Source organism: Elephas maximus, chromosome 5 (assembly GCF_024166365.1).
Source record: "Elephas maximus indicus isolate mEleMax1 chromosome 5, mEleMax1 primary haplotype, whole genome shotgun sequence".
NCBI classification, from domain to species: Eukaryota; Metazoa; Chordata; class Mammalia; order Proboscidea; family Elephantidae; genus Elephas; species Elephas maximus.
The window spans coordinates 121,056,247-121,069,117 of NC_064823.1; the positions used below are offsets into that span (position 1 = coordinate 121,056,247).

At 36.8% G+C, this 12,871-nt stretch overlaps 1 protein-coding gene across 2 annotated transcripts in view; it reads right to left on the bottom strand.

Annotated features, from left to right (window-relative positions):
• Positions 1-825: 825 nt before the first annotated feature.
• Positions 826-12,871, bottom strand: part of UBE2K (ubiquitin conjugating enzyme E2 K) — a 62,429-nt gene continuing 50,383 nt past the window's right edge. For both annotated transcript variants that reach the window (XM_049886978.1, XM_049886979.1), the window contains exons 5-7: positions 6,247-6,346; positions 1,386-1,514; positions 826-1,103 (exon numbers count right to left, since the gene is read on the bottom strand). In XM_049886978.1, coding sequence (XP_049742935.1) covers positions 1,029-1,103; positions 1,386-1,514; positions 6,247-6,346 — 304 coding nt within the window. In that variant the 3' untranslated portion in view covers positions 826-1,028. The remainder of the gene's footprint in view (positions 1,104-1,385; positions 1,515-6,246; positions 6,347-12,871) is intronic.

Below are 12,871 nucleotides of genomic sequence, written 5' to 3' on the forward strand. Positions count from 1 at the left end.
ATGCAAGCAAGAGTGACTTTTAAAGTATCCAGTAAAGCAATCTCTATAAAAGCCCAAGATCAGGCTACAAAACTACGGCAAACAGTTGACTGCATCCTTGCAAGTTCTCAAAGAAAAATTCCATCTACGAAGATAGTTTTAAAAATAGAAAAGATGTCCAATTCACTGTAAAACTAAATTTGGATTCTTTCATTAAATCCGGGAACACTGCAACATCAAGTATTTACTGTTTTTGCAAGACAAATAAAATTGGCAGCTCCATTTTCACATTATTACTTACATAGGAAAGCTTTAAGAGTGTCTGAAGAACTGTGACAAAACATTCCAAGCCTATGACCTAAAAATGGAGCAAGGGATACCGTCCCTCAGCACACTTCCCCATCAAATACGGAATATTAGCTGTGTGGTAGAGAGGAAAAAAATAGATAAGATGTCCCAGTCTGCTGACAAGGACAAAAAGGCTCTGAATAAGGTCACCATCTTCAATTCTGGATAAATCTCATATTTAAGAATTCTTAAATGCTTAAAATGGTGGTCTTTTCAGCTAACCATCCTAAGAAGTCAAGTACAGGCATGCAAGTAAATTCACAGGCACAGAGGATCCATGTTAAAAACAGTTAAGGTAGCTGTGATGCAACACCAACAATTTGAATGGCCCTGACACACTCAAAATCGTATCTTAATTATTCAACAAAATCCTGAAGCAAACTCTTCCTAGTCTTGGTACACTGCTAAACAGTAAAGTGGCATGTTTTTTCCATGGTTTTAGCCTAGCTCAAAGAATTTTTACACTATCAAGTAAGAAAAAAATTAAAGTATTTCCCCTTTTTAAATTTACACAGACGTTTAATTAGCTTTATTTACAGAGCAGGTTTTTTTTTTTTTCAGTCTCCAATGGTGCCTAGATAACATCATTAGGCAAGAATGCCAGTTTAAAAGAAATCTATGCAGAATCCTAAAAATAACAGATGTTGATGCTCCTCAAGAAGGGGCAAGCTCGACTATATCAGCAGCTCTCATTCTATGCCTCAGTTACTCAGAAGCAATTCTGTTGCAGTCTCTACATCCCATGATTTTGAAGACAAGGCCACTATTACTGCATTCTGTAGAGAAGAAAAAAAGACAAAAAAATAAAATTTCAAAATGCTGTCTTTATACTGAGAAATCATTTTTCTTTTCTATGAGTTGTGTTCCATTTGTTTCTAAAAATCAAAATAAAAAAAATTATGAATAACCTATTTTAACAACTAAATAGAAAATTTGTTTATCAAAACTAGATTTAGTTATGCCTCTTATTCTTTGAACCACTTTTGTCAGACAAAGCTTTGCAGCAATAATTTAAAATCAATCAGTATATAAAAATCAATATGCCCTTAAGTACTTACCCTATCAAAGCCCATAGCACATAGATTTTCTATTTTTTTGGTGTATTCTGGACTAGAAACTGGTGCTCCAGCATACACATGTGCCCAAAGTCGAGCTGTCTGTTTGAACATTTCAGGATTTTGTTTGTACTATATAGGGGAAAAAAAATGGATGCATATGACAATACAGTTACAATATTCAAGATTAGTAGTTCAGCTCTTAATTACCCAAGCCTGCTTTTTTCCTAAATAAAACTAATTTACATTTAAAATGTGACTGACTTCCCATTGCAAACAAGCTAAGTCACTCAAGACTATCTGACTTAAAACTTTGACTCACAAGTTATGCTAACTGAAGAAAAACAAAGACAAATAACATTTATAAACTCTAATCTCCAATTTCAACAAATACAAGTAGTAGAACACTAATACTAACTGAAGAGAGGTTTTAGAGATGTTTCTAAACACCGTGAAGCTGCAAACATTATCCAACTCAACACTGAATTACTAGATTCTAAAATCATGCGGATATACGCCAATAAATGTGACTAACATTTGTACTAACCACAGCTTGGACTAGTAAAACAACTAGATTTTGCTCTTTTGCTACAGCTATATCAGTGGACAATAATTTAAGGAAACCATATATGCAAAGTACTTTTAAAACATGATCTGAGATGATTACTGACTCACTACAGAACACTTATTTTAAATACATGGGGTGTCTCCATGAGTCAGAATCAACTCAACAACAATTAACAAGAACAACAACATACATTGCTTTTTAAAAGGAAAGATTTCCTATACATATTGGAGAGATATCAATTTATTCTCAAATATTTGGAGACCATCATTACTTAGTAAAGCAAAATATAAACTGAAAATACTGTTTAAATCACTTTGAGACAAGAGTAGGGCACATTAACAAGGTTATACATAAAACAAGGAGTGAACAGCTATTCAAAGGAAATAAAGTTTCCCTTAAGAGGTTATAAATTAAAATCGTAAAGAACAAAGAGACGTCTGTTAAGAGAAAAAGGCAAACTGTCATTTTAGGCACAGGAAACATGGCAGATTGGATGAAAACACATGTATAATTGAACATGATCTTGAAACAACATAAGTTTGAGGAACGACAATTTTAGAGAAAAGGCTAGGTTTGTAGCTAGTTCAACTCATGTAGGAACTTCACAAACTAAAGAATTTGGACTCAATTAAGTTGGTGATAATGAAGCTACTAAAAGGATATATACCCTAGAGATCTAATAAAAGAGGCACGGACAGATATATGCACACCTATGTTCACTGCAGCATTATTTACAATGGCAAAAAGATGAAAACAAGCTAAGTGCCCATCAGCAGATGAATGGGTAAACAAAAAGTGGCACATTCATACAATGGAATACTGTGAAGCAATTAGTAATAATTAGTCTTCAAAACGTAACATGGATGAATCTGGTGGACATTATGCTGAGTGAAATAAGTCAATCACAAAGCGACAAATATTGTATGATCACACTTTTATAAGAACAACACACACACACATTTAGAGACCAATGCTCATTGGTGATTATGTGGGGGGAGGGGAAAGCACTCTCGAGATTGTAGACACCTGTTGTTTTTGCTAATGGGAAAAAGACAGCATTAAATGTAGGTAAAGCGCATACAGCCAGACCAAGATAAATGCTGTCACTAAGAACTGCGTAATAGAAAAGGATGTTTTTGGTCAAGGATATGACATATAATTTTGCAACACCAGTAACAACCCAAAAAATACATGACTAGTTACACAAATATGTATATAGGCATATTTGCGTATAGGTATGAATACATGGGTACACGCGTACACAGATGTATCTACAGGCATACGTATACACAGGTATGTGTATGCATGCATGTATATCCATATATGTGTGTATACAGATATATAATAAATCACAAAGGGGACACAGTTACAGATACTTCTCAGACATAACCAAACATGTTGCGAGATAGGTTTCCTGGGTTTGAAGGATTAGGACCATAATCTCGAAAGTACAACTTAGTTAACTGTCATAATATAGTTCATAAAGTGTATATTCTACATCTCAATGTGGTGAGTAGTGTCCAGGGCCTTAAAAGCTTGCAAGTGGCCATCTAAGATACAACTATTGGTCTATACTCGTCCAGAACGAAAGAGAAAGAAGGAAACCAAAGACTCATGAGAAGAAAGTAGTATACAGGACTAACAGTCTACATGAAACATGGCCTCACCTACCCTGAGATCATAAGAACTAGATGGTGCCCAGCTACCAATACCAACCATTCTGATCAGGGAGAAAATAGATGGGTCTTGATAGAATGGGAGAAAAATGTGGAACAGAACTCAAATTCTTGAAAAGGCCAGACTTACTGGACCGACTGAGACTAGAGGGCTCCCAAAACTATTGCTCTGAGATACTCTTTATGCCTTAAACCAAAATTATCCCTTGAGGTTATCTTTTAGCTAAATAACAGACTGGCTCATAAAATAAAGAATATCACCTGTGAGTAATGAGCTCCTTTAAGAAAATTATCTACTGACGAAACGGTCAACAATTACTCAAAAGCAAAGATGAGAAAATAAGGGGGCAGGGAAACTACAGTACTGGAAGAGGTACCAAAAAGAACAGAATGAATGAGAATGTGGACACATTATGAAAAAATATAACCAATATCAATGACGAGTTTGTGTAGAAATTATTAAATGGGAAACTAATTTGCTGTGTAAACTTTCACCTTACACAATGAAATATTATTTAAAAAAAATTTTATTGGAGGTGGGGTTCAGTTTGTAGACAGTGCAACTCATGAAGGGAACTCTTCAAACTGAAGAATTTGGACTCTTAAGTTGGTGATAGTGAAGTTATAAAAGATTTCGTAGTAAAGTGGAATAAAATTTGCACTTTATAAAGTTAATGTATCAATGTAGAAAATGATGGGGGATAAGAAGAAAGTGAGGAAGGGAGATGTTTCAGAGGAGCTGAAACGAGAAATACAAAGAATATGAATTAAGGCAATCAGAAGAAGCATGTAAAAACTGTGAAAGACTGATACTGGGAATGGAATCAACAGAGGAAAAGGAGACACAGGGAGGACTGCAAAGTCTGTGATTTGGATATTTAACTAAGTAGATGATGGAAGGATAGACAGGTTTGCAGGTTTTAAGATTCTGCATTCAGTTTTGGCAATGTTGTGCTCAGGTATCCATGGAGCATTCAGATAGAGCTATCCAGCTGCAAACAGGCTCTTACGCTCAAGAGAGATGTCAAGCCTGAACATTTTATCTATATGAAGAAGAACAGGGCATCAGGATTGGAGGAAGACTCATTAACAACCTGAATTATGCAGATGACACAACCTTGCTTGCTGAAAGTGAGGAGGACTTGAAGCACTTACTAACGAAGATCAGAGACCACAGCCTTCCGTATGGATTACACCTTAACATGAAGAAAACAAAAATCTTCACAACTGGACCAAAAAGCAACATCATGATAAACAAAGACTGAAGTTGTCAAGTATTCATTTTACTTGGATCCATAACCAACACCCATGGAAGCAGCAGTCAAGAAATCAAACGACACATTGCATTGGGTAAATCTGCTGCAAAGGACCTCTTTAAAGTGTTGAAAAGCAAAGATGTCACCTTGAAGACTAAGGTGCACCTGACCCAAGCCATGGTATTTTCAGTTGCATCATACCCATGTGAAAGCTGGACAATGAATAGGGAAGATGGAAGAAGAACTGACGCCTCTAAATTGTGGTGTTGATGAAGAATATTGAATATATCATGGGCTGCCAAAACAATGAACAAATAATGCTCCTAAGAAGGAAGGATGGCGAGGCTACATCTCATGTACTTTGGACATGTTGTCAGGAGGCATCAGTCCCTGGAGAAGGACATCATGCTTGGCAAAGTACAGGGTCAGAGGAAATGAAGAAGACCCTCAACGAGGAGGACTGACACAGTGGCTACAACAATGAGCTCAAGCATTACAACGACTATAAGGATGGCGCAGGACCAGGCAGTGTTTCGTTCTGTTGTGCATAGGGCTGCTGAGTCGGAACCAACTCGACGGCACCTAAGAACAACAACAATGTACAAGTGATAACATCAGGAACAATGTCAGAAGCGAGGAAGTACGTTTAAAGGGCAGGAGGAAAATAAATAATTGTAGGAAGTTAGGAAGACAGTGTCTCAGAAGTCAAGGGAGAAAAAATTTTCTAGGGAGGAAAAAAAGAATGCTTAGGAAATCCTAATGCCTTAGAGCAAGAACTGGCAAACTTTCCCTAAAAGGTCAGGTAACAAATATCTTATTTAGGCTTTCAGGCCGTACTGTTTCTGTTGCAACTACTCAACTCTGCCGCTGCAGCTGGAACACAGAGTAAACAAATGTGTGGCTCTATTTCAATAAAACAGGAGGCTGGATGTAGTTTGCTGCCCCTGCCTTAGAGAGATCATATAAGACCAGAATTGAAAAATATTTATTCAATTTTGCAATTACAAGGTCACTGATTATCATGCCAATTCAGTGCCACAGTAGGAGCTAATCAGAAGTATCATCATGGAGAAATCATCATTGAATGGTGGGACAGATAGATGGACACACACATGTGTAATTCAACTTCTGTGAATGCTTAAACATTTTCACGTTAGAAAAAATCATCTACTATACACCCAATTAAACTAGTATGTTAAAAATCAATACAGTTTTCACTATACATCTGAGAAAATATTATACCACAAGGGAAACCATTTGCAAATTTAGTTTCAAGAGAGTACGGTAACGTCTTAATATTGCAAAATACTAATGTAAAGAGTCAGGTAAGTACAGAGAAAGTCTTTCAAAAGCAGCCATCTTACCTGATTTGCTACTACTGCATCTTGTGGATCATCTGGTTCTGCTGCTGCCAATAGTGCTTGCAATGACAATAACACCGTACGAAGAGTCATCGCTGCCGCCCTAAAGTCCAAATTAAGAAAATATTCCTGTTAAGTGGGCTCTGCATGGCAAAAGTAAAGTGGATGCTTTCTGAATATTAAAGCCATAAAAAACTACTGGAGCTAAAGGTAACTTAGATTTTATCTTAATCGTATAGTTCTTGTTAAGTTACAGAAATTTATAATTATACATCTGCCTATTTGTTATTTTCTTCTTCCTTACTTTACAATGAGCCTTTCTGTTTCATAAGACAATTAAAACCATCCAACAAGCCTGGCTTTCTTTTCTCACTGTTGCCGATATTCTCCTCAGCTTTGCCCACTGACTTCCTTTCTACCCCTTTCTGCAGACATAAAGTTAAAGTGATAAACCATTAGTATCAATAGCCTGTGGAATTTTCTTTCAAAGGTACTAAAAAAAACAAGTAAGATACAATCAGCAAAATTTACTTTCAAGAAAGCCTGAAATCATTCCATGACATTCTGAACACAGCAAGTTTTCTGCTTTTAATACATCTTTAATTCATGCTTCTAAATATAAGTATGAAGCAAACATTAATCTAGAAAATAGATATCTACCTACCCAGCAAGACTGGCATTTCTGTTTAAAATAAAAAACTGGTCTACAATTAATACTGAAATATTTATAAACATAATATTTAAATATTTAAACTGCTGAATTATATTAAACAGCATGCTCATTTTTATGACACAAACTAGACCATTCTAAACCAGACTTTTTTCAATTGGGTTGCTCATCTAAATCACAGAACAGCGGGACTTATTGACTATTTTCTCAATTTTCCCAAATATGGTACATAATTAGTATCATCTAGATACTTTTTTTTTTTTTTAGATAGGTGAGTCCCTGGGTGGTGCAAATGGTTAATGGGCAGAGCTGTTAACCAAATGGTTGGAGGTTCAAGTTCATCCTGAGGCATCAGAACAAAAGTCTGGCAATCTATTTGCAAAAAATCAGCCAGTGGAGCACAGTTCTACTCTGACACACATGGGGTTGCCATGAAAATAAGTTGCCTTGTCAGCGACTGGTTTTTTTGAGATGCTTATTACCTGCAAAGGTATCTTTAAGGCAATGAATCTCACCAAGTATGATGCTCCAACCAGCATCATTAACATCACCTGGGAACTTGTAAGAAATGCAAATTCTCAGCTCCACTTCAGACTTACTGAATCAGAAATGCTGCGGGTGTTTTAACAGGTGCTCCAAGTGATTCTGATGCATAATATTCAGAAATACTGCCTTGGATCATTACAGCTTAAGCCAACTGAGAAAGGCTGTTTTAAACCAATAAACTAAAATACCACATTAGTAGGTCTGTATTTTATATATTACAGAAAATTTAAAATTCTTTCTCTAAAAGCTATTAGAATACAGATTTAATTCAGAAGCTACAGAAATAGGAAAAAGCTACAGGAACAGGAAAACGTTGGTTATAAAGCTCAAAAATTATCTGAAATGCTAAATTAGCATTTAAAAGACAGTAGGATTTTAAAAAACTTTTCAAACCACTATATAATTTTATGTAATGGAGACTTCGAATTTGAAATAGGGCAGATTAAGTAGAAAATGTTTTCTAGATCAAGGTTCCAAATTTCCCTAAGAGCTTACACAAGTTATTTTCCACCATCAGTTGTAACATCTTCAGTATTGGACAATCTTCTTTTAGGGCAAGAGTCAAAGCATAAAAATCAAATCTTGTCCTTTCATTATCATTATAATAGGGGGAAGCATTATAATGCTTCCTTTATTAGAAGTATGCTGCTGTAACCTGATCTTATGCTTGAGTACTTTCAAAAAGAATGTTTAAAGGCACAAGTACTTTAACAGCTGACTAGACGTATCAGCATGAAGCTGACTTCAAACACCACACACACACACACACACACACAAAAAGGACAAAAGCAGAAGATACCACTTAACTAAAATTTTCTAAACATCCTAGTTTTAAAACCCATGACATCACTTTAAACATCATCTAAAGCTATATAATTCTTAATACAATTACTTCTTTCAAGGAAATTTTTCTGAATGTTGAAGAAAAACCCACTGCCAATGAGTTAATTCTGAATCATAGTGACCCTACAGGACAGAGTAGTAACTGTTCCATAGGGTTTTCAAGGCTGCAAATTTTTATGGAAGCAGCCTGCCATATTTTTCTCCCTCGGAGCAGATGGTGGGTTCAAACTACTGACCTTTTGGTTTGTGCTTTAACCACTGTGCCAGTAGCGCTCCGTTGAGGAAAAACCTTCACCCAAAGGAGTATTTCATATTTATAATAGAAATGTTACCAATTATTGGAACTGACAAATATAAACCAGTATTAAACTCACAATAGTAATTTTAATTTACAACAAAAATACAAAGTACGTAGAATAAAAGCATCTAAATTTTGTAAGAACAAGACCTTAGTAATATCACATAGGTATATATGTATCAATGAGACAATACTCTTCTTAAAAAGCTCAAGTTCTTCCCTTAGAGGTTAATAAATTCCTTTTTCTGTAAGAACAGAAATTTACTGTCTCATGCTTCTAGAAGCTAGTAGTCCAAATTCAGGGTGTTGGCAAGGTCAAGTTCTCTCCAAAGGCTCCAGGGAAAGATCCTTTGTTGACTCTCCTGGTTTCTGGTAGCCTCAGGTGTTCACCGGTTTGCAGCTGCAGCATAACTCTGTGGTCACATGGTGATCTTTCCCCTGTCTATGTCTCTTCTCTTTCATAGGACACCACTCAGATCGGGTTCATAAATTCTTACAGTTTCTGTCTCCTCTTTTGCAGTGTCTTCCTATTGGGAGGATCCCTGGCGGCAAAGTGGTTTAAGCGTTTGAATACTAACCAAAAGACTGGCAGTTCAAATCCACCAGCCACTCCTTGGAAACCCTATGGGGCAGTTCTACTCATCCTATGGGGTCGCCATGAGTCAGAACGGACTCGTCAGCAATGGGTTTGGTTTTTAGTTTTGTCCTATTGAGAAGTCACTCAAATTACTATAGACCTCCTGGAGTAACCATTTTAAGAATAAGAAACTCAGGACCTAAAGTTAAGCCAATTAAAGAACGGTTTTGCCCTCAAAAACAAAGAAAAAACTTGGATGCTGTAACTTCAGATTCAATTCACAGCAATCTCAAAAAGCAAAAGTTTGCTGTAAGTTTATGTATGCTTAAAATTTTTCATAATAAAATTATTTTGGGGGTGGGATTATATACCATTATTGGTTGTCAAAAGAAATTTAAACGCAAAATTTCACAAAGATGAACACAAAATCAATGGTAAAAAAGTGTGTTTCAGTAATTCGTTGGTAAGACAAAGCAACAACAACAAAAACTACTCTTCTAACCCTAATTCAAGATTGTAGAAACAATACCAACTTTCATGATAAAATTAAATGGGCCCCCCTTTTTTTTTCTTTTTTACTGTTCTACATTAATTTTAAGATCTAAATTGTGAACAAGTATACAACTGAAAATGCAATCTTCTGTTTTTATTCAATTTATTATTCTTTTCATAAAGTACTGGTTAAATGAATATTGCATTGAGGTTCTTAGGGTTTAGGCATATAAAAACAGCTTAAATCTATCACCAAAAAATTCTAACAGAGTATGAAATTTCAAAATGTCTGTTATTTTTATTAATCGGTTAATCATGTGAATGAGTACCTTACAAATCTTGTTGTTAACTGCCGTCCAGTTGGTTGCGACTCTATGTACCACAGAATGAAACACTGCCCAGTCCTGCGCCATCCTTACAATCATTGTTATGTTTGAATCCACTGTTGCAGCCAATATGTCAATCCATCTCACTGAGGTCTTCCTCTTTATCGCCGACTCTCTGCTTTACCAAACATGATGTCTTTCTCCAGGGACTGATCCATCCTGACGACATGTCCAAAGTATGTAAGATGCGGTCTCGCCATCCTCGCTTCTAAAGAGCATTCTGGTTGTACTTCCTCCAAGACAGATTTGTTCGTCTTTTTGGCAGTCCATTGTATATTCAATATTCTTCGCCAACACCACAATTCAGAGGCGTCAATTTTTCCATCCTCCTTATTCACTGTCCAGCTTTCACATGCATATGATGCGACTGAAAATGCCATGGCATGGGTCAGGCGCACCTTAGTCTTCAAAGTGACATCTTTGCTTTTCAACACTTTAAAGGGGTCCTTTTTTTTTTTTTTTTTTGTAGCACATTTACCCAATGCAATGCATCTTTTGATTTCTTGACTGCTGCTTCCACAGGTGTTGATTGCGGATCCAAGTAAAATGAAATCCTTGAAAACTTCATTCTTTTCCGTTTATCATGATATGGCTTATTGGTTCAGTTGTGAGGATTCTTGTTTTACATTGAAGTGTAATCCATACTGAGGGCTGTGGTATTTGATCTTCATTAGTAAGTGCTTCAAGTCCTCTTCACTTTCAGCAAGCAAGGTTGCATCATCTGCATGGTGCCCCGTTCGTCAGTCCAGCTTCTTGGATTATCTCCTCAGCATATAGATTGAATAGGTGTGGTGAAAGGATACAGCCTTGACGCACACCTTTCTTGACTTCAAACCACTCAGTATTCCCTTGTTCTGTCTGAACAACTGCCTCTTGATCTGTGTACAGGTTCCTCACAGGCACAATTAAGTGTTCTGGAATTCCCATCCTTCACCATGTTATCCATAATTTGTTGTGATCCACACAGTCAAATGCCTTTGTATAGTTAATAAAACACAGGTAAACATCCTTCTGGTATTCTCTGCTTTCAGCCAGGATCCATCTGACATCAGCAATCAACCTAGTTCCACGTCCTCTTCTGAATCCGGCCTGAATTTCTGGCAGTTCCCTGTCAATACACTGCTGCAGCCGTTTTTGAATGATCTTCAGCAAAATTTTGCTTACGTGTGATGTTAATGATATCTTTTGATAATCTCTGCATTCGGCTGGATCACCTTTCTTGGAATAGGCATAAATATGGATCTCTTCCAGTCGGTTGGCCAGGTAGCTGTCTTCCAAACTTCCTGGCATAGGCAAGAGAGCACTTCCAGCGCTGCATCTGTTTGCTGAAACATCTCAATTGATATTCCATCAATTCCTGAAGCCTTGTGTTCCAGTGCAGCTTGGACTTCTTTCCTTCAATACCATCAGTTCCTGATCATATGCTACCTCTTGAAATGGCTGAATGTTGACTAATTCTTTTTGGTATAACGACTCTGTATTTCCTTCCTTCTCCTTTTGATGCTTCCTATGTCGTTTAACATCTTCCCTATTGAATTTTTCACTATTGCAATTCGAGGCTTGAATTTTTTCTTTAGTTCTTTCAGCCTGAGAAAAATTGAGCACGTTCTTCCCTTTTGGTTTTCTATCTCCAGCTCTTTGCACGTCATTATAATACTTTGTCTTGAGCCGCCCTTTGAAATCTTCTGTTCAGTTCTTTCACTTCATCAATTCTTCCTCTTGCTTTAGCTGCTCAACATTCGAGAGCAAGCTTCAGAGTCTCTTCTGACATCCACCTTGGTCTTTTCTTTCTTTCCTGTCTTCTCAATGACCTCTTGCTTTCTTCATGGATGATGTCCTTGATGTCATTTCACAACTTGTCTGGTCTTTGGTCATGAGTGTTCAATGCGTCAAATCTATTCTTTAGAAGGTCTCTAAATTCAAGTGGAATATACTCAAGGTTGTATCTTGGCTCTCGTGGACTTGCTCTGATTTTCTTGTTCCAACTTGAACTTGCATATGAGCACCTGATGGTCTGTTCCACAGTCAGCCCCTGGCTTTGTTCTGACTGATGATATCGAGCTTTTTCCATCATCTCTTTCCACAGATGTAGTCGATTTGATTCCTGTGTACTCCATCTGGCAAGGTCCATGTGTATAGTTGCCATTTATGTTGGCGAAAAAAGGTATTTGCAATGAAGAAGTCATTGGTCTTGCAAAAGTCAATCACGTGATCTCTGGTATTGTTTCTATGACCAAGGCCCTATTTTCCAACTACCAATCCTTCTTCTTCGTTTCCAACTTTCGCATTCCAATCACCAGTAATTATCAATGCGTCCTGATTGCATGTTCAATCAATTTCAGACTGCAGAAGCTGCTAAAAATCTTCAATTTCCTTATCTGTGGCCTTAATGGTATGTAAATTTGAATAACAGTCGTATTAACTTGTCTTCCTTATAGGTGTATGGATATTATCCTATCACTGACAGCGTTGTACTTCAGGATAGATCTCGAAATGTTCCTTTTGAAGATGAATGAAACACACTCCTCTTCAAGTGGTCATTCCCAGCACAGTAGACTGTTTGCTTGCCTGATTCAAAATGGCCAATACCAGTCCATTTCAGCTCACTAATGCCTAGGATTTCGATGTTTATGCGTTCCATTTCATTTTTGACGATTTCCAATTTTCCTAGATTCATACTCCATACATTCCAGGTTCCAAATATTAATGGATGTTTGCAGCTGTTTCTTCTCATTTTGAGTCAGCAGATGAAGGTCCTGAAAGCTTTACTCCATCCACGTCATTAAGATTCATTCTACTTTGAGGAGACAACTCTT